The sequence below is a fragment of the Miscanthus floridulus genome, chromosome 8, assembly GCF_019320115.1.
Source record: "Miscanthus floridulus cultivar M001 chromosome 8, ASM1932011v1, whole genome shotgun sequence".
Lineage (NCBI taxonomy): Eukaryota > Viridiplantae > Streptophyta > Magnoliopsida > Poales > Poaceae > Miscanthus > Miscanthus floridulus.
Window position 1 is genome coordinate 4,824,010 of NC_089587.1, and position 26,563 is coordinate 4,850,572.

The window sequence follows — 26,563 nt, forward strand, 5'->3', positions numbered from 1 at the left end:
AAGCAGGCCGTGCCGCTTGGGCAGATCGATCTGCTTGTCACCTTCGGGAGTCTGTCCAACTACAAGATGAAGACCCTCACCTTCGAAGTGGTTGGGTTCCACGGAACTTACCACGCCATCCTAGGATGACCATGCTATGCGAAGTTCATGGCCGTCCCCAACTACACCTACCTCAAGCTGAAGATGCTAGGCCCCGGTGGGGTCATCACCGTCGGCACCTCCTTCCAGCGCACCTACGAGTGCAAGGTCGAGTGCTGCGATCGTGCCACGGCAATCATCGCCTCCGGAGAGCTAGCGGCCATCAGGAAGGAGGTCACCGAAGAAGCACCCGACCCCAAGAGGTCGATCGGGTCTTTTGAGCCAGTGGAGGGCTCCAAGGAGGTCCTCATAGATCCTGGCAGCCCCGAGGGCAAGGTGGTGCGCATTGGCACCACGCTTTCCTTTAAATAGGAAAGCGCGCTCGTCGACTTCCTCCGTGGCAACAAAGACATCTTTGCATGGAAACCCTCGGACATGCCTGGCATTCCGAGGGAAGTCGCCGAGCACGCCTTGAAGATCCACCCAGCTCCAAGCTAGTGAAATAGCGCCTGCATCGCTTCAACGAGGGGAAACGCAGGACCATTGGCTAGGAGATCGCAAAGCTTTTGGCGGCTGGATTCATCAAGGAAGTGTACCACCTAGAGTGGTTAGCCAATCCCGTTCTCGTATGAAAGAAGAGTAGGAAATAGAGGATGTGTGTTGACTACATGGGTCTCAACAAAGCGTGCCCAAAGGATTCGTTTCCTTTGCCGCGCATAGACTAGATAGTCGACTCTACCTCAAGGTGTGAAACCCTCTGCTTCCTTGATGCGTACTCCAAGTACCATCAAATCACGATGAAAGAGTCCGACCAGCTCACGACATCTTTCATCACCCCCTTCGGATCGTTCTGCTACGTCACAATGATATTCGGTCTGAAGAATGCTGGGGCTATGTACCAGCGTTGTATGCTCAAGTGTTTCAGGGACCTCATCGGGTGGACCGTTGAGGCCTACGTTGACGACATCGTGGTCAAGTCCAAACGGGCTGACCACCTCGTAGCCGATCTTGAGTAAACCTTCGCAAAACTCCAAGCAAACGGCATCAAACTCATTCCCGAGAAGTGCATTTTCAGGGTCCTGAGGGGTATGCTGCTTGGTTTCATTATCTTCAAGAGTGGCATCGAAGCCAACCCGGATAAGATCTCAGCCATCATGAGGATGGGCCCGATTTAGAATATGAAGGGGGTACAACGAGTTATGGGGTGCCTCACCGCGCTGAGCCACTTCATCTCACGCCTCGGCGAATGAGGTCTCCCCCTTTATCGACTTCTGAAGAAGGCCAACCACTTCAAATGGACGTCCGAGGCCCAGGAGGCACTTGACATGGTCAAGCAGCTTCTGACAAAGGCTCCAATCCTGGTTCCTCCTACCAAAGGAGAACCCCTCCTGCTCTACATTGCGGCCACCACGCAGGTGGTTAGCGCCGCCCTAGTAGTGGAGCGAGAAGAAGAGGGGCACACACTCAAAGTACAGCGCTCTGTGTACTTCATTAGCGAGGTCCTATCCAACTCTAAGACCCGCTACCCCCAAATCAGAAGCTCCTGTATGCCGTCCTCATCACCAAGAGGAAGCTACGCCACTACTTTGAGTCACATCCGGTGACAGTCGTGACATCCTTCCCCCTCGGTGAGGTCGTCCAAAACCAGGATGCCACAGGAAGAATCGTGAAGTGGGCACTCGAGCTGATGGGTCAGGGCATTACGTATGCCTCCTGGACTACTATCAAATCCTAGGTATTGGCTGATTTTGTGGCAGAGTGGACCGAGGTCCAAATGCCACCAGCGATCGTCTACCAAGAGTACTGGATGATACACTTCGACGGATCGCTGATGAAGAAAGGCGCCGGGGCGGGGCTAGTCTTCGTGTCACCCCTTAGGGTACGCATGAGGTACATGGTTCACCTCCATTTTCCCTCCTCCAACAATGTGGCCGAATATGAGGCGCTCATCAACGGCCTGCGCATCTCCATTGAGTTGGGCATCCTACGCCTCGACGTCCGAGGCGACTCCCAGCTGGTCGTCGACCAAGTCATTAAGGAGTCAAGCTGGCACGATGCCAAGATGGCTGCATACTACCGAGAAGTTCGCCAGCTAGAGGACAAGTTTGATGGCCTTGAGCTCAACCACATCCCGAGGTGCCTCAATGAGGTGGCCGACGCGCTGGCCAAGGTGGTGTCCGGCCGGGAGCCGGTGCCAACGGGTGTCTTCGCCAGCGACCAACACAATCCCTTGGTTCGCTACAAGGGGTCGGAATAGGCCGGTGACACCCGTTCTAGGCTCGGGGGTGGACCAACCGATGGCTCCATCTGGTCCCAAAGTCATAGAGCTTGAAGAGGACCAGCGACAGAGCCTGACCCTCTAGTCGACTGGAGGACGCCCTACATCGACTACCTCCTCCGTGATGCGCTATCGACGGACAAGGTGGAGGCTTGACGGCTCGCGCATCACGCAAGTCCTCTGTTCTTGTGGAGAGAGAACTCTACAAGTGAAGTCACATCGGGATCCTGTAGCACCGCATCCCCATCGAATAGGGGAAGCGTTTGCTGAGTGATATCCACGGTGGGGTCTATGGTCACCTTGCCATGCCTAGAACCCTAGTCAGAAATGCATTTCGATAGGGCTTCTATTAGCCTACCGCAGTAGCCGACGCCGAGCAGATCGTACGCACCTGTGAAGATGCCAGTACTACGCTTGGCAAACCCACCTACCAGCCCAAGCGCTCCAGACGATCCCCACCACCTAGCCATTTGCGGTCTGGGGGCTCGATCTGGTTGGACTTCTCAAAAAAGTGCCCGGAGGCTACACCCACTTGCTTGTCACCATAGACAAGTTTACAAAGTGGATTGAAGCTTAGCCGATCTCAGCGATCAAGTCCGAGCAGGCCATGTTGTTCTTCCTCGACATCGTCCATCGCTTCGGAGTCCCAAACTCCATCATCACGGACAATGCCACGCAGTTCACCGGAAAGAAATTCCTCTGATTCTACGATGAATATCACATCCGCGTCGACTAGGCTTCCGTAGCGCACCTCCAAACGAACGGGCAGGTCGAACGTGCAAACGGCATGGTACTACAGGGCCTCAAGCCTAGGATCTTCAACCGGTTGAACAAGTTTAGCGCTCGATGGGTCGCCGAGCTTCCCGTGGTGCTCTGGAGTCTGAGGACGACCCCCAGCCGAGCCACCGGCTACACGCCATTCTTCATGGTCTATGGTTCTAAAGCCATCCTCCCGATCGACCTCAACTATGGAGCACCAAGGGTCAGGGCGTATGATGAACAAGGAGCTGAGGCGTCTCTAGAGGATGCCATGGACTAGCTGGACAAAGCGCACAATGTTGCCCTCCTTTGCTCGGCCAAGTACCAACAGGCGTTACGATGATACCATAGCCGTCGAGTGCGGGGTCGGGCCTTCAATGTCGAAGACCTGCTTCTTCGCCTTGTCTAGAGCAACAAGGACCGCCACATGCTCTCCCTGCCATGGGAGGGATCGTACGTCGTCACAGAGGTGCTCTGGCCAGGCGCCTACAAGCTAAAGACCATCGACGGCGAGGTCTTTGCCAATGCCTGGAACATCGAGCAGCTACGTCGTTTTTACCCTTAATAAACGCACACTTTCTCTTACCAGTTTTATTATCAAACTCCCCAATCTTTCGTGACATCCGACCCCAGCAACGGTAAAGGGTCGGGCCTCACTCAGGGGCCGATATGAGCACATTTATCCAGCAAACATTCTCTATGCCTGCCCCTCTTTTCACGTTAAGACCTAGGAGCTAGGTTTGCAGGAACAAGCTCTGAGTATAACTGGTTGGACTGTGGGAAACCTATGCCCCAGCGGCTACGGTGTCTTTGCTCACCAGCGTGATCAGAATTAGCTCACCCGCACTCCGAGTTTTTACGACCTTAACGACAAAAAGGGTCGGAGTGCGCTAACCTTTTTATTCAAAAAGGAGAAAAGAGCTAAAAAGCCGTTTGCTACAATGAAACCTAAAAGCTTGTCCATTTGTTACAAGTTTCTCCACCTGGCTTATCTACCTAACTAAATTTTTGCATGGGATGTTCTCATCCTTTATCTCCGTAGGAAAGTCTTGTCTCAGCAGGTAGCACAAGTCGACTCGATGGATTAGCCACCGCCGAGAAATGGGTAGGGAGCAGACAGGATCCCGCTCATATCCGGTGGAGGATTCCTGATCCCATCACTCTTACCATCGAGGTAAAACCGGTGCCTAGGTCGATCGAACGGCTCAAAGCCATTGCCAAGAGACAAGCACCTTTACTTTACGCATTAATTTCGCTACCGAGCCTCCGACCCTAGCAACGGCAAGGGGTCGGACATCGCTCGGGGGTTAGCGAGAGTGTCTATCTGATAGACATTCTCTATGTCCGACCCCTCCTTACATTAAAAATTGGAGGCAGGGTGTGTGGACACAAACTCTGAGTAAACCTGGTCGGATCGCTAGGACCCTACGCCCCAGCGGCTATGGTGTTTTTGCTCACCAGCATGATCAGAGTCTTTGTCTCCGCACCCCGAGCTCTAGCCTCCACCTTCTCGGGAAGGGTTTGGAGGGGCCTACCTGTGGAATCTCCATCGAGGAGGGGCCGGTAGGTCGCCCAAGTCGATCGAACGGATCGGGCCGCTACCGAGAGATAGATAGGGAGTAGTGGGATACCCCATGCAGGTTATGACGGCTCCATCACGAACGTCGGACTCGGACCCCACACGGATATATCCGATAAGAGCTCCCTAAACCCATCACTCGAGCTGTCGATAGAATATCATCGATAGTCCTCTAAGGGGTATCCCATGAAGGTAGATTGATCGGCAGAGATGCATGTAATCGAGAACAAGAAGGCAACAGAGACACGAGTTAGATAGGTTCAGGCCGTCAGCATGACGTAATACCCTACTCCAGTGGTCTGTTGGATTGTATTGGCTATCGTATGATATTGCATGTGTTTTAAGGGGGTCCCTGCCCGCCTTATATAGTCTGGGGGCAGGGTTATAAGTCGGTTAGATCTAGAAGATAACCGGAAAGTAATAACAGATTATAGGAATCTTTGGATCATACGTATCCTAACAGATCTCATAGTATCTTCAGGATATCTTCCCGGTGTCTTGCGGGATGGTCCAAGCAGCGCCGTGCCCCGCAAGGCTTCGTCTTGTGGGCTAGGCCGTCCCTGGGGGCACAACCCATGTGGTCTGCCATGGGTATCTGAGGTCATACCCCCCATAGCTAGTCCCCGAGCGCCTTGTATCCGTTGTGCAACGCCGTCTTGAGCTTGTCCGAGCAGGTGTGAACAAAGCCGAGCAGTCAAACTCATGGTCCGACCACCGTGATGAGTTGGCGAGCGGTTGTGAACCGTCGCCGAGTAGCGTGAACCATCGCCGAGCAGCTGTGAGCCGTCGCCGAGCAGTGTGAACCATCACCGAGCAGTGTATCCCAAGTAAGGCTTGCCATAAGGATGTAAGGAGCTCAAGTTCAATATCAAAAATTTCCCCGTAGTGGACCAAGTGTGCCCACTTAGAGTCCGACCACGAGAAAGAGAGATAGTCTTCTTCAACTTCAGGAGGCGTGGAGTCTTCCATATTAAAGCAAACACACTCATCGCGAGGTGAAGTATGCCCACTTAGTCCCCAAGCCTGATAGTAGGTGACGTAGTCACATGGTGCCAGGGTCCAAAGTAGAGGAAAAGTAGAAGACCAGCCGAGCAGGCAGTCAGTCCCTAGGCATGGCCCCGAAATGAGAAAAACACATTTACCGCATGCTGAAGTGTGCCCACTTAGTCCCCGAGCCTGACAGTAGGTGACATGGTCACGTGGTGCCAGGGTCAGAAACAATGAACAGAAGAAAGTCCCTAGTGTGGTAAGGAACTAAGTCGTATTGATGACGCAGTCCCCGAGCCACAAGTGGAAATCTTGGAGAAAACAAATCGTGGAGAAAAAACTGGAGTAACGGATGTACAGTAAGAGTTACTAAGCCTTAATGGATTGTGGAGAAGTTGGCGAATATTCGGTGAGTAGTAACAAATTACGGTGATAAAGTGGGCGTGACGGGCTGTAGTTGCGCAAAAGCCTAGGTAACGGCCCACCACCCCGTTCGGAGAATTCGGAGAAGCGCAAATTGTGGAGCGGTTTCCCAAAAACCCCCGAATGCGAAAGGGGGGAGTGCTTTATAATTGCGCTGCCGCACTCCATGCTCCCACCTTTAACACTTTGCCACTTCATCTTCCTCCTTAGCCCTAGCGCTTCCCGAATCACATCCACATGCTCTTCCATCGGCAGTCCCAATCTAGATCTGAGAGATGGCGCCGAAGAAGGGATCTGATAACTCGAAGAAGGCGACCACCGGAGCAAGTCATGACAATGAGTGGGTGCCATCACTCATGGGAGAGGCGGAGATCAACAAGATGGTGGAGGCGGGTGTTCTGCCGAACTGTGTCACCGTCGGATGGTGGCCAGCCAGCGGTGAGCCCTACCCAATGCCTCATACCGACGAAGCTATAGTTTTTTAGGATTACTTCTGGCGCAGATTAGGATTTCCCATCCATCCTTTCTTGAGGGATCTGCTGGAGTTCAATAGAGTTAGTCTGTGCAACCTCCACCCAAACACCATCTTGCACATCTCTATCTTTATCCATTTCTGTGAGGCGTATCTTGGAGTTCTTCCCCACTTCAACCTCTTCTGTCATCTGTTCTGGCTGAAGAAGAAGGGTGGCGGCGGTTCCAAGGTGGTCGGCGGCGTGTATCTACAACTCCGTGATGGGATAACGGGTGAGTACATCACTGTACCGCTGAACACCTCGCTGAAGGGGTGGAACGCCAGGTGGTTCTACATGAAGCAGAGCCATCCCGCCATCCGCTGCGACGTCGACCATGTTCTGGAGAACCAGAGGGGCTAGTTAGAGAAACCGAGTAGTGCTGACATGGAGCAGGTGAGGGAGCTCCTCAGCCTAATAAAGGGCGTGAAAATGAATTGCGCACTGGTGGCGTTGAGCTTCATAGTGCGCCGCGTCTAGCCCTACAAGAAGAAGGCCCACATGGGCTTTGACTTCAAGGGGGACACCGACGGCACCTAGGAGAGGATGGAGAGGTTGACGAGGGATGATGTGGTAGAGCGAGCTACAGAGCTATTTGCTCCAAATGCCTCGTTCAACGTGTTAGGGCAGTCCAGGGTCTTCAACTGTACGAACCCGCCTCCTTAGGTAAACATCTTAATTGTTTGTTCCTGATCCTTTTTATCCTATACTGTTGTCGAGCAGTGAACTAATTCACTTGTGGAAAGATCCATTCGTAGGAACGAGCGGCGTACATCTTAGACACGCCGAGGAGCAATTGGCCGAAGGTAGTGGATGCCCGGCCAACAACTCAGCCTGAGGAAGGTGCCGTCAGCGCCTCGTCGGAGTCCGGAGGCACGAACGCTGGTCGGACGGAGAGTCCCACCTCAGTTTCGGAGAAAGTCTAGGGGAAGAGGGCAGTGGTAGATGAGCCGTCCCGAAAGAAGAGGAAGACGGCGGGTGCTGCTCCCCACAAGCCGGGCGGCATCTCGCTTGGCGGTGACCAGACCACTCGGACGCAGAGTGCGGCGATGTCCGAATGGTCGGATGACGATGGGGTTCTAGTAGCTCCTCCGAGCACTGAAGCGCCTCCGTGCAACACGCGCGTGGAGGTACAATCGAAGGGAGGGGAGGAAGTCCCTGAGCAGCAGGCGAAAGGAGTCCCCGAGCAATAGGCAAAGGGAGTCCCTAAGCAACAAGCAGAAGAGAGGCCGACGTTAGAGGCCGTGAGACTTCCACCCCAGGGCGCACGGGTCAACCCCAGGGCCGCACCTAGGGGCTCAGGTAGGCAGCGCCAGTTCAGAAAAGTGTACCAGGAGGCCGACGTGTAAGTTTCTTTTCCTTGGATTTAGCTTGTTGTCGGATCCTTATAATTACGGCGATTGACGAGCTAATTTGATGCAGAGCGAGGCATACGGAGGATCTGAATCCATCCATCCAAACTGGCGAACAGCCGAGGGCTGGTCCCGGCACGGAGGCAATGCTGGCAGACCCCATCCTGGAGTCCCCAGGCGCTCGGCGGCCGGTGGAGGAGTCAGCCGCCGCTGCTGATGGACTTGGCGGTGGAGAACGGTTGACGCCGACGGTGGACGAGCTAGCGGCGGTGCCCGGGGCAACGGTGGGAGCCGCTGGGTCTTTAGAGGCAGAAGCTGGAGTTGCCGATGCCGTGCCAGAGTCTAGAGCGGAGAAGCCGGTGGTGCCAGAGGAGCAGACGATGCTCCTTGAGGCACCGAAGGGTGTGGTCGGACACGTTGTGTGGCCGCCGAGCCCCCTGGTGGTGCCCCGGCTATGGAGGAGGACGAAGTGGAAGAGATTAAGCATGAGGAAGCTCAACCTCAAGCCGTCCGGAGCCTCTGCAAGCGGGGCAACAAAGTTGTGGTGGTGGAAGAGTAGGACACCACCAGGGAAGTCAGAAGGCTAGAGTCCACCGTTACCACAGTGATGAAGCAGATCAAGGTTAGTATTGTGTCGGCAATGTCTGTCTGTGTCATCGGAGATTAGAGTTCTTCATAATCTTGTTGCTTTTGCAGGGCATAGCACAAACTGCCGAACAACGGCGACAGCTGAACAAGAGGATGGAACCCCTCGCCGAGGAGAACGAAAAACTGAAGGAGGCGGTGAAGCTTATGGAAAAAACGTCTAGAGGGCCCAGCGCGAGCGGGATCTTGCCGAATCTAACGCGCGGGATCGGGAATACCAGAAGGGCATCCTATCTGAGTAGCTGGCGACGGTGTCTGAATAGTTGCGTGGTAGCTCCGAGCAGCTAGAACGGAGCTCTAAGTAGCTGACGAGTCTTTCTGAGCAGCTGGAGCACAAATTCGAGCAGCTAAAAAACATCTCCGAGCAGAGAAAAGGTATGGTGGATCGGTGAATTTGCGTTGTATTTGCTGAACAGTCTTATTGTTGCTGACAACCATTATGCTTGTAGAGCAAGATGCGGAGCTCGGTCAGTTGCGCCAAGTCATTGGTCAACTCCAGGAGGAGGAGAAGAAAGCGTCTGGGCAAGCAGAGAAGCTGACCGAGGAGCTAAAAGGTGAGTACTTCATGGTCGGAGTTATTGCTGAAGTGACTTCTTCGTTTGATGGATCCTTTTGGTGCCTGTAGAATACCATTGAAAGACCAAAGTCTAGTTTGACGTGCCAGAGCAGGAGGCGCAGACTCAGAGGAGAAAGCTTAACACCATGGTGGCCGAAGTCATGCCAGTGCTTGACTGCATCGACATGGAGGGAGCTCCTTAGCCTAGCGATAGGCCGCCTCGACCGAACACCATCATCGACAGGTGCAAGGCGGCGTGGGAGAACTTCAAAAGCTTCAACAGCGACGCCACTGTCTCCGCCGTGACCCATGCCCTAGCGGTAGTCCAGTCTCATTACCCTACCATCGATCTGTGAGCGATAGGGGCCAGATTCGCCAGAGGGACTGGTGCGACAAAGCAGCAGGAGCTTGAAGATGAGGTGGAGGACGCGGTGAAGAGGTTGACCGGAGACATTGACCTGTTCGGCGAGGTGGACAGGGAGAGCCAAACATAATGACCTGCTCAGAGAGTGATCTATAACAGCTGGAGAGGATAGTTAAAACATGCGAGGGCGCAGACAATCATTTATGTATGTGTATAAATGTTGTAAAGTGACATGTGCATGTTTATACAGTTTGCCAGTATTTTGGTGAGAAATCATTGTAGTGTTAACCCTAACGCGATTATACATAGTATAAGTAGCATCTGAGCAGTTAGTTCATTACTGAGCTCTTAGCCTTGGCTAGCCCGTATTGCATAACATCGAGCGTGGAGCCCGTGCATGTGTAGGAGGAATAGGCGTGACCAAGGAACCATAGCCGACCACCCATAACGTAGAGCATGAAGCCCATAGCATGTGTAGGGAGAGATCAGAGACTGGGTCTTCTCTAAAGAGCATAGAGCAGAACGTGTGCTGCTCGGCGGTTGGCGAAGTATCTTGGAGATATGGAGAAACATGACGGAGCGTTTATAGAGATCACGTATTGGAGTTCGTTAAGGAGTAGCTTAGAGCCGGCGACCACAAATGGAGATTTAATCTTAATGGAGAAATAATGGAGACAAATTATGGCGACCAAAACTTCATTCATTATGGAGTGGAGAATACATATCTGGAGCATTTCAAGGATAGAAACGTATAAGGTGCTTGATGTGCCATGAATTGGGGATATCAATTCCGTCCAAGTCACACAGCCGATAAGACCCTGGTCGGGTAACCTCTTTGACCATGTAAGGCCCTTCCTAGGGGGAGGAGAGCTTGTGCATCCCTTCGGTTTTTTGTTTTCTGCGGAGAACGAGGTCGTCGATAGCAAATGAACGATCTTTGATGTTGCGATTGTAGTATCTTCACAAGCCTTCTAGGTATTTGGCTGTGTGGATGCAAGTAATCAAGCGTTCTTCTTCAGCCCTATCGACGTCCTCTGTCCAAATAGCTACGGCTTGCTCTTCATTATAATGTTCCACCCTAGGTACTCGGAAGGCAATGTCCGCTGGAAGTATGGATTCTGAGCCGTAGACCAAGAAATATGGAGAGACACCGGTATTGCGACTAGCTTGAGTGCGCAGTCCCCAGACCACAGCTGGAAGCTCTTTGAGCCATCTGCCCAGATGCTTTTCCTCTTTCTAATATAGCCTCTTTTTGAGGGCATAGAGGATCATGTCGTTCGCCCGTTCGACCTGGCCGTTGGCTCTAGGATGGGCAACAGAGACATATTTAACGGAGATGCATCGGTCTTCGTAGAAGTTCCAAAAATGATGACCAGTGAATGTAGTTCTGAGATCAGTGATAATGCTATTCGGGAGACCGAATCTGTAGATGATATCTTCAAAGAGCTCGACTGCCTTCTTAGCAATAGCCGAGACAAGTGGTTTGTATTCGATCCACTTGGAGAACTTGTCAATAGCGACGTACATGTACCGAAAACCACCTAGCACTGGATTAAAAGGCCCGATCATGTACAATGCCTAGCATGCAAAAGGCTAGGAAGCTAGGATGGTCTACAGCTCTTGTGCCGGCACGTGTATTTGCTTGGCGAAAAATTAGCATCCTTCACAACGTCAGATGAGGTCTTCTGCATCAGTGATGGCCATGGGCCAGTAAAAACTAGCTCAGAAAGCTTTGCCAACTAGGTTTCTCAAGGCTACGTGGTTGTCGCAGGAACCAGAGTGAATTTTGAGAAGTAGTTTCACTCCCTCTTCTTGGGTGATGCATTTCTGTAGTATTCCTTCCTTGGCACTTTTCCTCATCAAGTTCCCATCCACCAGCACATAATGCTTGCTGTGATGGATTAGGCGTTCAGTTTTAGTCTTGTTGGTGGGTATGTCGGCCCTGGTGAGGTACTTGATGAACTATTCCCTTCAATCGGCAGTCGGCGAAGGTACTGTAAGTACCAGTTGCTCGGCGGGGGGAATTTCTTGAACTTCCTTCTCTTCCTTAATAGACGGCGTAAAGAGGTCTTGAACGAAAACCCCAGGAGGAATCATGGTGCGTGAAGTGCCTATCTTAGATAGGTGGTCGGCGAGCTGATTTTGATCTCGTACCACGTGGTGGTACTCGATACCGTAGAACTTCCCTTTGAGTTTCCTGATTTTGGCGCAATATGCGTCCATCTTCTCACTGGAGCAGGACCAGTCTTTGTTGAGCTGGTTGATGACCAGCGCGAAGTCTCCGTATACCATGAGGCATTTGACACCGAGCTCGACGGCTATACGGAGTCAATGGAGACATGCTTCATATTTGGCGGCGTTGTTGGAGGCTGGAAAATGTATTTGGAGAACGTATCGGAGCTTGTCTTTGGTCGGCGTAATGAATAAAATGCCAGCACCAGCATCGTTGATGTTGATGGCGCTGTCGAAGTACATCACCCAGTGCTCAGGGCAAGTAGTGGGGATGGGCTCTTGGATCTCGGTCCACTCAGCAACGAAGACAGTGAGTGCCTGTGACTTGATGGTAGGCCTGCTTCTTAATTCGATGGAGTAAGTGTCAAGCTCGACAGCCCACTTGATGATGCGACCGTTGGCCTCTTTGTTGCGGAGGATGTCCCCTAGAGGGAACTCGGTGACCATGGCGATCTTGTAATACTCAAAGTAATGGCAGAGCTTGTGCGACGTGACCAGAATTGCGTATAGCAGTTTCTGAACTTGAGGATAACGAGTTTTGGACTCATTAAGGACCTTGCTGATGAAGTAGACCGGGTGTTGTACCTTATAGGCGTGTCCGGCTTCCTCGCGCTCAACGATGATAGTTGTGCTAACGACGCGAGAAGTGGCGGTGATGTAGATTAGTAGTGTTTCATCTGGTCGAGGCGCCGTCATGATCAAAGGCTTCATTAGAAATAACTTGAGCTGCTCGAAAGCTGTATCTGCCTCCTTCGACTAGGAGAAGCGCTCGGAGGCCTTAAGGAGTTTGAAGAACGATAGTCCCTTTTCACTGAGGCGTGATATAAAGCGGCTGAGAGCAGCCATGTAGCCTGTAAGCTTCTGTATGTCCTTTACGTAAGTTGGCCGTTTCATGTTGGTGATAGCGGAGACCTTGTCGGGGTTGGGCTCGATGCTACGGGCGCTGATGATGTAGCCTAGGAGTATGCCGGATGGAGCTCCAAAGATGCAGTTTGAGGGGTTCAACTTCTATCTGTACCTTTTTAGGTTGGCGAACGTTTCTTTGAGGTCGGCGATGAGATTATCGGTGGTCTTGGACTTGACAACCACATCATCGATGTATGCTTCGACGTTGCGGCCTATCTGTTGATCGAGGTACATCTGGATGGCCCTTTGGTAGGTCGCCCCGGCGTTCTTGAGTCCGAAGGACATGGTGGTATAGCAATACGCACCAAAAGGTGTGATGAACGACGTCAATAAGGAGGGTAAATCAAGAAATAAGCACTACATTCACCACCAGGTGAAGTGTAGCCACTTAGTCCCCGAGCCTGCTGGAAGATGAAGAATGAATCTTGTAGCAGGGTCAAAGAAAAGAAGTCTGAAAGCTTACCGACGTCATCTAACATGCGCGTATCAAGACCCCAGACGTGTTGCCCAAGATCAGCACCCTAATCCGAATAGCATCGAGCAGCTTGATAACACACCGATGAAACGTAGCAAGATCCAACCACCAAGGGAGCCCTCAGCTTAGCTGGCGACGCTTGCACGAAGAATCCGAACACTGAGGAGTTCCCGGCGTAGCTTGCGATGTTCGAGCACCAAGGAGTCCCCGGCGTAGCTGGCGATGTCCGAGCGCCGAGGAGTCCTCAGCGTAGCTAGCGATGTCCGAGCACCGAGGAGTCCCCGGTGTAGCTGGCGATGTCCGAGCACCAAGGAGTCCCCGGTGTGGCTGGCGATGAAGCACGAGCGACGAACAGTCTGGTCAACTGGTCGGCGATGAAGTGAGCATTGAGTAGAAGCGATCGGCGAACAATCCGATCAACTGGTCGGCGACAAAGTCCATGAACCTAGTGATCCAACCATTTGATCGGTAGAGAAGTCCGAGCACCAGGTGGTCCGATCACCTGGACGATGATCCTACAATACAAATATGTAGAACGTGTAGTAACATGATGTAAAAATATATATATGAACTCGGTGACGAAGGCAACAGAGCAGAGTAGATAAAAATTATGTTTGTATGAAGTGTTCATATTTTAAATATGAGTAACTTCCTACCAGTTGGTTCTGTATCGCATCACCAGGCCCAACTAGACCAAACTCTATAGCGTGGAGTGGCTGGCACCCGTGTACGCGTAAGAGCACATGCGTTACCGAGGAGCCACTGCCTACCACCCATAACGCAGAGGGCTGGCGCTCGTGCACATGTAGGAGTGAGATCAAGAACAAGGCTGTTTCTGGTAACGCAAGTGAGAACGTGGCTGGTCGGTGAGTTTATGGAGAAGACATTACATTATGGAGCATCTTAAACATGGAGATATTAAACGTGGAGACATTTAATTATGGAGAATAACTGGAGAAATAATAATTGGAGAAGCATGGCAAAAACTCAGAGAAAATAATTAGAGAAAGTTGTATTAAATGCAGATATAGGAGATGTACTTAGCTTTAGTCAAAACGCCTGGTCGATGGTGTATGGCGTTATCTAGTTAGCGTTGAAGAAATTGCCCGGCCCTCGAGCTTTCCGAACTATCGTCATGGCAGCGGTCGCGGTTGTCACGGCACCGTTCTTCGCGGCGATCATCATTACGACGCGGCAGGTGGTCGGAGTAAGTAGTCTGGGCGATGTCATCCTTATATCAGTGGTCGGCGACTCGATTAACGGCTCGGACAGTTCGTTTGACAGCTTGGATGGGTACGCAGAGTCATAGTTGAACGGACTTAGTCGCTTGATGCGGTCGGATAGCTTGTTCAATGGTTGGAAGCTCATCTCGGCGATCATGTCGGCGTCGGAGAGCTTGTTGCCACAAGATGAAAGTAGTCGTCTTCAAGACTCGCTACACTCGGCTTGGATGTGGTGATTGGGTATGATGCATGCATACATATGTTGTACGTGTGTGCGACATGGCTCTGTAGATGTATATGCTTGAATACATGCATGCTTTCTATAATTAGCCCGCATGGCTCTAGAGATCAACGTCACGGATGTTTGTTGGCATGTGGTATTTGCATGGCTCTAAAGATGTACACGAGCGCCTCCTTCCTTATTTGCTTGTTGGTTAAGAGGATTCGGACGTAGCCTTGCTTGCTGACTCGGATACTGATTCGAGCCATCTTGTGATCTAAGGAAGTCAAGATTCGTTACAGGCCGAGAAACAATATCGCATGAAGTCGCAACCGTGCACCGCCGGCAACAACTTCAATGCGCAAGGATGTGCTCAGCGTCGCATGCCAGAGTTTGCCTGCCCATAACTCTAACTTGTCGAGAGATGCATCTGGATCGAAATCTCCAGTTGGGTGCATGGTTCTATAGATTGAACCAACGCCCGGTCTTCTTGATTGGTCGTTGAAGTCAGCGATGACGGTGCACAAGATCCCGGTGTCGAACTGTTGAGCTACTACAGGATGCAGAATCATGCGACGAAAGCGGCGGAAGTGTCGTGATGAATTGCATAGCGATGTTGAGCTGCCACGAACAGCCTCAAGATGACGGCTCCATCGTAGGTGAAGGACATCGCCTCCTGAAGCCAAATTGCCACGGATGATGTTGGTAGAGAAATTTCCATCTGGTTTGCCATGGATCAGCATGCACAGCCCCACGGTGGGCGCCAACTATCGACAAAAGATGCTCGGTAGTCCTCCGAGGGGTATCTCATGAAGGAAGATTGATCGGTGGAGGTGCTGTAATCAGGAACCGGATGGTGACACAAGGCGCAGAGACAACGATTTAGATAGGTTTGGGCTGTCTGATCGACGTAATACCCTACGTCCTGTGTCTTTGTTGTATTGTATTGAATATGGGATGTATGTAGGATGTCGACTAGGGGACCCCTACCTCTCCTTATATACTCTGGAGGGGTAGGGTTACAAAGAAAGTATCCTATTTAGTACTATACAATACCTTGCGGTGCACGTCGACCAGTGCCGTGCACGCCTTGATCTTGTGGGCTGGGCCACCTCTGATGGTGCGGCCCATGCCTTGTCTTGTGGATACCGGAGGTCATATCCCCACACGAGCCATCGAGGTAACTTTATCGACCCCCAGTTTTTCTTTTCCATTGCATGATCATTCATTCTCACGCATGCATTCATACGTTCATTCATTCATTCATTCATTCATACATTCATCCCATACATCCAAACATTGCATATGCAATTGCTGCATCACAACGCTTCGTGTCGTGTCACGAAGTGGTAGTCGTTTCATTCGATATGAGCGGCGACCGACTGAGGTTCGAAGGCCGGCCCGCGAAGGGCTCGAGGCCACCTCGTGTCAAACAGAGTCAGGGGAGAAAACCGAGATGAGCCCCAGCGGCCTTGCCCGACCCCGTTTAGAAGCGGACAGGGACACTGAAAGCTCTAGTTTGGTTTTGGTGAATTGATAAAACCCTTAGTGCTAACCTAGTTTATAAAAATGATTATGAGATAGATAGCACTATTCCAAGTGAAGCAAATGAAGATCATGACATAATGATGATGGTGATGGCATGATGATGATCAAGTGCTTGGACTTGAAAAGAAAAAAGAGAAAAACAAAAGGTTCAAGGGAAAGGTATAAGTGGTAGGAGCCATTTTATTTTGGTGATCAAGACACTTAGCGAGTGTGATCACATTTAGGTTTGATAGCCGTACTATTAAGAGGAGTGAAACTCATAGTGAAATACGGTTATCAAAGTGCCACTAGATGCTCTAACTCATTGCATATGCATTTAGGAACTAGTGGACTGCTAACACCCTTGAAAATGTTTGTGAAAATATGCTAACACATGTGCACAAGGTGATACACTTGGTGGTTGGCACATTTGAGCAAGGATGAAGAAGATAGAGTTGAAAAGGAGTTAGTTGCGCTGGTCATAGAGTGATCGGAGGCATCCGGTATGGTGACCGAACACGTTCGGTCGCCACACTGGACGCGTCCGGTGTGAATCAGCTAAGTCATAGTTCGGTGAAACAGTTGATCAGACGCTGGCAGCGTCCGGTCCGGAGTGACCGGATGTGTCCGGTCATTTCTATTTTAGCATCCGGTCTGAGCGTCTGGTCGCATATAAGTGTGGGCAGCAACGACTACTTTGGTTTGAACTGGACACGTGGTGGTCTGGGAGTGACCGGACGCGTTCGGTCGGTTTGGTATTCACGAACGGTGCGTTCGGTGCAGCGTCTGGTGCACTCGAGCAGCACGTCTGGTCCATGCGCAGTCTGCCCAATAATTGAGCCAACGGCTCTATTTTGTGGGGGCTTCTATTTAAGCCCCATGGCTGGCTCAAGCTCTCTCTCTTGGCCATTTGCATTGACATATCAACCTTGTGAGCTTAGCCAAAGCCCTCTCACTCATCTCCATCATTGATCTATCATCATTGTGAGATTGGGAGAGAATCCAAGTGCATTGCTTGAGTGATTGCATCTAGAGGCACTTGGTATTTGTGTTTCGCTGTGGGATTCACTTGTTTCTCTTGGTAGTTGCCGCCACCTAGATGGCTTGGAGCAGCGAGGATCGTCGAGCGGAGGTTGGTGATTGTCTCCAGCTCTGATCGCGGTGATTGTGAGGGGTCTTGTGCCTTCCCCGGTAGAGCGCCGAAAGGTAACTCTAGTGGATTGCTCGTGTCATTGAGTTACCTCACTTGTGGGTAGGTTCTTGTGGTGTCCAATTGTGTGGACAAGGTATATGCAACATCTCTTAGCCGCCGAACCACCAAGTGTTGGTCGACACAACGAGGACTAGTGTGCTGGCAAGCACGTGAACCTCGGGAGAAAAATTGGTTGTCTCTTGCCCTTTGGTATTCTCCCGGTGATTGATTTAGTATTCATCTTATGATTGGTTCACTCCTCTACACGGCGGTAATCACTCTACTCACTCATTTATATTCTTGCAAACTAGTTATAGCAAGCTCTTTAGTGTAATTAGAATTGAGAGCTTGCTTTGTTGTTTTAAGGTCATCTAGTGGAGCTCTTTAGTGTAGCAAGTATGAGAGCTCTTAGAAAGTAGTAACATAGCAAATTGTGTGTCTAGTGATCATAGCAACTAGAATTGTTGGATAGGTGGCTTGCAATCCTTGTAGAGCTAGAGCAAGTTTGTATTTCGCTATTTGTCATATTAATCAAACTGCTCTAGTTAGTTTTTAGATTTTTAAATAGGCTATTCACCCCCCTCTAGCCATATTAAAACCTTTCAAGTGGTATCAAAGCCGTGGTCACCGTATAATTGAAGGCTTAACAACCTCAGTGTCAAATGATAGCTCAAGTTGTGTTCAACCATGTGGGGGGCAAACCACCGTTCTTTGATGGCACTTGCTATGATTATTGGAAGAGAAAAATGAGGATGTATCTTGGTTCAATCAATGATCAATTATGGGATGTGACCTAGAATGACTATGCTATCATTGATCCCGATGATCCCACCAACCAAGACAAGACCAACAAGCAATGCAATGCAATATAATGGCTCTCAACACCATATACAATGCCATTGATTCTAAGGTGTTTGAGCAAATCAAGGATTGTGAAAGAGCTAATGAGGTATGGAGGAGATTAGAGGAAACATATGAGTGCACACCGGCGGTGAAGAGTGCTAAGTTGTACATCCTCAAGGATAAGTTGACAAGCTTCAAGATGAAGGATGATGAGAGCATTCCAGAGATGTTCCATCGGTTGCAAGTAATTGTCAATGACTTGAAGGCTTTGGGAGAAAAGATCAAGGATGATGATGTCTCTCATCGGTTCTTGATGTGCCTACCTCTGAGATTTGAGATGTTGAGATTGCTTATCATAAGAGGAGGATTGAAGGAGATTACCCCTAACCAAGTACTAGGTGATGTCATGACACAAGAGACATACCGAGTGGAAAGGGAAGGGGTTGACAAGGATGACAAGAAAGAAGAAGACAAGAAGAAGAAGAGTGTAGCATTCAAGGCTAGCTCATCATCCAAGAACAAGGGCAAGTCCAAGAAAGAATGAAGTGATGATGAGGATCTTAGTGACATTGATGATGAGGCCATGGCTCTATTTGTGCGCAAGATGGGCAAATTCATAAAAAAGAAGGGCTATGGTGAAAGAAAGAGAAGAGATCACACCAAAAGCAAAGAATATGTGAGAAGATGCTACAATTGCAAGAGCCCCGATCACGTTGTAGCAGATTGTCCCTACAATAATGACAATGATGAGGATGAGAAGAAGAAGCACAAGAAGGACAAGAAAGAAAAGAAGAAAAAGAAGGAGAAGAGGATGACCTTTCAAAAGAAGAAGGATGGAGGCTATGTGGTCACTTGGGATAGTGATGGCTCTTTGGATAGTGATGACTCTAGTGATGATGGCAAGAAATCTATCAAGAAAGCACTAGCAAGCATTGCCATCAACAACAAGCCCTCCATCTTCGACACTCCATCGACATGCCTCATGGCAAAGCCTACCAAGGTAAAATATGATGTGAGTGATGATGATCAATGTGAAAGTGATGCTTATAGGAGTGATGATGATGATGAGGAGTACTCCAAGGAGGAGCTTATGGACATGTGTGAGCAAGTGCATACTTGCTTTGAGATGAAGAGAAAGGAGCGCAAGGAATTGAACAAGAAAGTCAAATTTCTTGAGCAATCCCTTGATGAGCTCAATGCCACTCATGAGAGGCTAATGGAAGCCCATAAGAAGCTTGGCAAAGCTCACTCTAAGCTTGAAAAGGCTCACTCCTCTCTCATTGAGCAAGTCAAGAAGGAGGAGGCCAAGAAGGAGCAAGTTATCGTGTCTTGTAATGTGGGACTAACATGTGATCTTATTGATGAATCTTTTTATAAGCCCATTGTAGTTGCTCCCACTAATACTTCTTGTAGCACTACTACTTCTACTTCACCTTTGAGTGATGGTCTCACTTGTGATGCCTCACTAATGGTGGAAAATGAGACCCTCAAGAAGGAGGTGAATGAGCTCACTCGTGCCTTAGGCAATGCCTATGGTGGAAATACCGCTTGCTAAAGTGCTTGGGTAGCCAAAGGTTTTCTCTCAACAAAGAGGGATTAGGCAATGACCCTAAGAAAGGCAAGGCGGCCTTTGTCACTCCCAAAGTTAGCTTTGTGAAGGGCAATGGTCGGTTTTGCAATAGATGCAAGCAAGTTAGGCATGTAGAGCAATATTGCAAGATTAACAAGAACAAGCTACCTAATGTATCCTCAATTAAATTTGATTCTTGTTACATGCTTATTAAGGGTGCCAATGGTGTGAAGGCTAAGTTCATTGGTACACCTATTGTGGGCCCAAAGAAGAAGGCCATTTGGGTACCAAAGACCTTGGTAACTAACCTTCAAGGACCCAAGCAAGTTTGGGTATCTAAAAATAATTAATCTTCTTTTGTAGGTCAATTATAAAGCTGAAGGAAGGCATTGGGTGCTTGATAGTGGGTGCACACAACACATGACCGGTGATCCAAGAATGTTCAATTCAATCAATGAAAATAAGAGCAATAGGATTGATAGTATCACATTTGGTGACAATGGCAAAGGCAAAGTCAAAGGGCTTGGTAAGATTGTAATATTCAATGACATGAGCATTTCCAATGTGCTACTAGTAGAGAGCTTGAACTTCAACCTATTGTCGGTAGCTCAATTATGTGATCTTGGTTTCAAGTGCATATTTGGTGTGGATGATGTAGAGATCATAAGTGTAGATGACTCTAACTTGATATTCAAAGGATTTAGATATGAGAATCTATACTTGGTTGATTTCAATGCTAGAGAGGCTCAATTGTCAACATGTTTGATCACTAAGTCTAGCATGGGGTGGTTATGGCATAGAAGGCTTGGTCATGTTGGAATGAAACAATTAAACAAGTTGATCAAGCATGACTTAGTTAGAGGCTTGAAAGATGTCACTTTTGAGAAAGATAAGCTATGTAGTGCATGTTAAGCCGGAAAGTAAGTTGGTAACACATATTCTAAGAAAAGCATAATGAGCACATCTAAGGCATTTGAGTTGATGCACATGGACTTGTTTGGACCAACCACATACACTAGCATTGGTGGAAACAAATACGGATTTGTGGTTGTGGATGATTTCACTAGATACACATGGGTGTTCTTTCTTGTTGACAAGATTGATGTGTTTACAACATTCAAATCATTTGTCAAGGACATTCACAACGAGTTTGAAACAACCATCAAGAAAGTGAGAAGTGACAATGAAAGTGAGTTCAAGAACACAAGAATTGATGAGTTGTGTGATGAATTTAGAATTAGACATCAATTCTCGGCCAAGTACACTCCACAATCAAATGGCCTAGTTGAAAGAAAGAATAGAACTTTGATTGACATGGCAAGATCAATGTTGAGTGAGTACAATGTGAGTCATTCATTTTGGGCTGAAGCAATCAACATGGCTTGCTATTATAGCAACCGACTCTATTGTCACCCCATGATGGAGAAGACACCTTATGAGCTATTGAATGGAAGAAAGCCCAATATAGCATACTTTCGGGTTTTTGGTTGTAAATGCTACATATTGAAGAAAGACACTAGATTGAGCAAGTTTGAAAACAAATGTGATGAAGGTTTCTTGCTTGGTTACTCCACTACTAGCAAGTCATATAGAGTTTGGAATTTGGCTAGTGGTACTCTTGAGGAGGTTCATGATGTGGAATTTGATGAAACAAATGGTTCCCAAGAGGAAGATGAGAATCTAGATGATGTAAGAGACACTCAATTGGTCAATGCAATGAAGAACATGGACATTGGTGATATAAGGCCTAGAAAAGTGATTGATGTTGAAGATGACAAGAATCAAGTGCTCTTTAACTCAAATGTGCAAGCTAGTGGTTCTCATGATCAAGTTCAAGCAAGGACTAGTGACGACAAAGTGCAAGATCAACAAGTGGCTAGTTCATCATCTCAACCAAGTGATCAATCAAATGCAAACAATCAAGTGCAAGTGCTTCAACCAACTAATGTTGCAAGAGATCATCCATTGGACACTATCATTGGTGATATTTCAAGAGGCGTGCAAACTAGATCAAGATTGGCTTCATTTTGTGAGCATTTCTCATTTGTGTCATCCATTGAACCTAAAAAGATAGATGAAGCTTTGAAGGATATTGATTGGGTCAATGCTATGCATAAAGAGCTAAACAACATCACAAGAAACCAAGTATGAGAGTTAGTTGAGAGGCCTAAGGATCATAATGTGATTAGAACAAAGTGGATCTTTTGGAACAAGCAAGATCAATATGGGATAGTAATAAGGAACAAAGCAAGATTAGTAGCTCAAGGTTACACTCAAGTTGAAGGTCTTGACTTTGGAGAAACATATGCCCCGGTTGCAAGATTGGAAGCAATTAGGATCTTATTAGCCTATGCTTGTGCCCACAACATCAAGTTGTACCAAATGAATGTGAAGAGTGCATTTCTCAATGGGTACATCAATGAGCTTGTGTATGTTGAGCAACCTCCTAGTTTTGAAGATGAAAAGAAACCTAACCATGTTTACAAGTTGAGAAAGACTTTGTATGGATTGAAACAAGCATCTAGAGCATGGTATGAGAGATTGAGGGATTTCCTACTCTCAAAGGGATTCAAGATGGAAAAGGTTGACACCACTCTCTTCACCAAAAAGCTTGAAAATGACTTGTTTGTAATGCAAATCTATGTTGATGATATCATATTTGGGTCAATAAATTAAGATTTTTGTGAAGAGTTTGGCAAGATGATGGCAAGTGAATTTGAGATGTCCATGATTGGAGAGCTTAGTTACTTCCTTGGTCTTTAAATCAAGCAAATGAAGAATGGCACATTTATGAGTCAAGGCAAGTATATCAAGGACATGCTCAAGAAGTTTGGAATGGATGATGCTAAAGCTATTAGTACACCAATGGGGACAAGTGGAAGCTTGGATAGTGATGCTAGTGGCAACATGGTGGATCAAAAGATGTATCGGTCTACGATTGAAAGCCTACTCTATGTGACCGCATCAAGGCCGGATGTGATGTTTAGTGTATGTATGTGTGCTAGATTTTAAGCCTCACCAAGAGAAAGTCATTTAAAGGCAACAAAGAGAATATTGAGGTACTTGAAGCGTACATAAAATGTTGGATTGTGTTATCCCAAAGGAGCAAGATTTGAGTTAATTGGATATTCGGACTCCGATTATGCGGGATGCAAAGTTGAGAGAAAGGGCACATCGGGCACATGTCAACTATTGGAAAGATCACTTGTGTCTTGGTCATTAAAGAAGCAAAATAGTGTAGCACTTTCAACCGCCGAAGCGGAGTACATTTCGGCCGATAGTTGTTGTGCTCAATTACTTTGGATGAAGGCTACTTTGAGTGACTTTGGAATCAAATTCAAACAAGTACCATTTGTCGGTGTTTTGGAACCGGGGGTCCCTCAACCGACGAGTGAATTTGTGCTGCGTGCTCCTAATCTCGGATGGTGATGCAAAGAGACACAAGGTTTATACTGGTTCAGGCAGTCGACGCCCTACGTCCAGTCTAGGAGATCGATCTTATATTCCTTGCACCGGAGTGCTCGTAGTAGGGGGTTACAAGCTAGGTGAGAGAGGGAGCTAGCCCCAGGTCTCGGCGGGGGTGGTGTGGGCTGCTTGAGGCGTTGTTCTCAAGTAGCGTAGAAGTGTGTAGTTCTATTGGTGTGTTCCTCTTTCTGCTCGTTGCTCTCTCTCCTAGAAATGGCCCCGGTCCCTCCCTTTTATACTCTCAGGGAGAACCAGGAACGTACATATGTTGCTACGTAGCGTTCTATAAATGGGGATGGCATGTCCGAGCCCTGTAGCCGACCACTGTTGTGGTATGGTCGATGGAGTGGCCCCGTCCTTGTCGTGCAGAAGTGACGCGCCGGTCATACTTGATCTTGTGCGTCGTGGGGCTCCAGTACAGCTTGAGGTAGGACATGGCGGGCGACGTGCTGGTCATCGTGCGATGACGTCGTAGGGAGCTGAGGCTCTGCAGATGTCGAGGCCGAGCCATCGTGGGGGGCTCGACGGACATGGATCCTCAGGCTGCCGAGCCCCTGAAGCAAACTACCGAGGCTTTGGAGGGAATTATTGGTCCTGGGTACTGATTCCGAGGCCACAGTATCCCAGACATGGCTCCCCAGGAGTTGGCAGCACAGTGAGGCATGGGCATCAACCATGTGCATAGCGGTGGGCATAGTGGCGGGTAACCCCTGCCCAGTCCTGCCTCCTATCACGTCGGCCATTCCGCTGTACTGTGCCGAGCATGCGGCCGATGTCAGGGGCAGCAGTTGGCTGAGTTAATGCGACACGACGTTTTGTCAGAGGGACGGGTGAAGGAAGAGGCAGCGGAGTGCTGCCGAGCCCGCCTCGCGCGAGGCGGAGGGTCGGCGACCCGGCCGAGGCCTGCGACGAGAGGGGGTCGGCCGAGGCCTTCGGTGGGGGATCGCCCGAGGTCAGTGGTGAGGGGGCCTCGGGCGAGTCGGAGAATCGGCCGAGGCCAGCGGTTGTTAGCTGGTTTCGATCTTTACGAAGCCTAAGCAGTCGTTTTTTGGTTCTTGCTTAGGGTACCCCTTCTCACGGTATCCGACAGTAGCCCCCGAGCCTTGGGGGGAGTGGAGGCACTCCCCCTGAGGTTCTGACGAGAATCGGCTCTTGATAGTTCCTGTCGGGATGGTGTTTCGTACTCAAGGTTTCGGTGGGTGCGCGCGAGCGCACCCGCCGGGTGTAGCCCCCGAGGCCCTGGAGGAGTGATTTCACTTCTTCAGGGGCTTTTTTCTCTTTCGGGTGAGGGGTTTTCATTGTGTTTGCCGGGCCCGTGGGTGTGAGTTCGGATTGCAGGGCCTCGACGATGCTGCAGGAAGAACCCCTTAGCCTCCGCCTAGAGCGAGAGGGCCGTCAGGGGCTTCCCCGGCTTTTTGTACGACCCTCGCGCTTCCTTTTCGCTCAGAAGGAGGGGTGGAAGATGGGGCGCGAGCGGTGACATCTCCGGTGAGCTGTTATCGGGTAAGTCCGAGTGGAGGCCCGTACCCCGTTCGCTGGGGGTCGGCTAGCGGTCTGGAGACACGCTCCAAGAGTACCGGAGGGTTTCTCTAGTGGGTGCCGAGGCCGTTCGCTGGGCCTCGGTGGCTCGGTGCCTCCCTACGGTGGGATCCCATTCGGAGACCTCCCTGCCGGTCTCGGACACGACTCAGGGCGTCCCAAGCATTTCGCTTGCTTGGACCTCGGCCTCGTACAGGCTCGCCCGTAGTCGTCCCTGACTCTGTTGACCTGGGGCAGCTGTCGAAACCCCTGGGGGCCCAGCCTTCGAACCCCTAGATCATAACGGGCTTGGGTCGCCTGTCTTTATCTAGGGTGCAGGAAGAGCCCCCGAGCCTCCGCGCGGAGCGAGAGGGCGGTCAGGGGTCCTCCTGACTTTTTTGTCCATCCCCCGCACGTCCTTTTCGCTCGGACGGGGGGTTGTTTGCCGAGCCCACTCGTGTGCGAGCCTGAGCCGCTGGGTCTCGGCAAAGTTGCAGGGGGAGCCCCTGAGTCTCTCGCACGGAGCGAGAGAGCGGTCAGAGGTCCCCCTGGCTTTTGGTTCGCCCCTCGCGCGTGAGGGTCTGTTTGCCGAGCCCCCCTCGGGTGCGAGCCTAGGTCGCGGCGTCTCGGTGTCTTTGCAGAAGGAGCTCCCTAGCCTCGGCACGGAGCAAGAGGGCCGTCAGGAGTTCTTCTGACTTTTTGAACGACCCTCGCGCTTCCTTTTCGCTCAGAAGGAGGGTTTGTTTTGCTGAGCCCCCTCGTGTGCGAGCCTAAGTCACTAGGCCTTGGCAATGTTTTGTAGGAAGAGTCCCTTAGCCTCTGCACGGGGCAAGAGGGCCGTCAGGGGTTCTCCTGACTTTTTGTTCGACCCTCGCGCTTCCGTTTCGCTCGGAAGGAGGGGTGGAATGTGCCATGCTACCCTCGGTGGGCGCGAGCGATGGCATTTCCGGTGAGCTATTATCGGGTAAGTCCGAGTGGAGGCCCATACCCCGTTCGCTGGGGGTCGGCTAGCGGTCCGGAGACGCGCTCCAAGAGTACCGGAGGGTTTCTCTAGTGGGTGCTGAGGCCGTTCGCTGGGCCTCGGTGGCTCGGTGCCTCCCTACGGTGGGATCCCATTCGGAGACCTCCCTGCCGGTCTCGGACACGACACAGGGCGTCCCAAGCGTTTCGCTTGCTTGGGTCTCGGCCTCGTACAGGCTCGCCCGTAGTCGCCCCTGACTCTGTTGCCCTGGGGCGGCTGTCGAAACCCCTAAGGGCCCAGCCTTTGAACCCCTGGACCGTAGTGGGCTCGGTGCCCGGTTCCTTTGCCTGAAAGGAATCGGGTGGGGGTCATTTCTCTCCCTACGGCTAACAACGGCAGGCGCATCTTTTGAGGCGGCTTTTTCGGGGAGGCGAAACGGCGCCTGCTGCTGCTGCGGTTGGACGCGACGTGGCGTCAGCCGACGGGACGTAACTGCACGCGCGATTAATGAGGAGGGAGTGGGCGCGTGGGCGGTAAGACCGGATCTGGGTAACCAGCAGCGGATTTTTTTGGGGGAAACTTCCCCGATTTCGTCGCCCGGTGGTTTCGTCTCGTCCCTGCATAAATACGCAAAGAGCCTCGCCCTCCCCCTCCTTACCTTTTCCGCGTTCGCTTTCGCTGCCTCCGTGCCGTTGCTGAGAGCATAGAGCGGGGAGGAGAAGGGCGAGAGAGAGAGACTGAAAGAAAGAGAGAGAGAGATTACCGCCGTAGCAGCGTCCTCCACCGCGCAATGGCTGGTGGTCCCGTCATCCTCCCGGCGGATCCCTGGGAGCGGTCTGACATCACCGAGGAGAAGCTGTAGTCGCTCGTGGAGGCCGGTCTTCTTCGCCCGATCACCGAC

At 50.3% G+C, this 26,563-nt stretch overlaps 2 protein-coding genes across 3 annotated transcripts in view; one reads left to right on the top strand and one right to left on the bottom strand.

The window, feature by feature from the left end:
• The window catches only part of LOC136475553 (serine/threonine-protein kinase STY46-like), a 58,864-nt gene that overhangs the window by 9,769 nt on the left and 22,532 nt on the right, over positions 1–26,563 (bottom strand). The window lies entirely within an intron of this gene.
• LOC136468455 (uncharacterized) lies at positions 1,853–2,335 on the top strand. The gene has a single exon (XM_066467027.1). The coding sequence runs from the start codon at positions 1,853–1,855 to the stop codon at positions 2,333–2,335; it is 483 nt and encodes a 160-aa protein (XP_066323124.1).

Bases quoted from the DNA above. Each gene is read 5' to 3' on its own strand.
- LOC136468455 (XM_066467027.1), top strand. From the start codon at position 1,853: ATGCCACCAGCGATCGTCTACCAAGAGTACTGGATGATACACTTCGAC.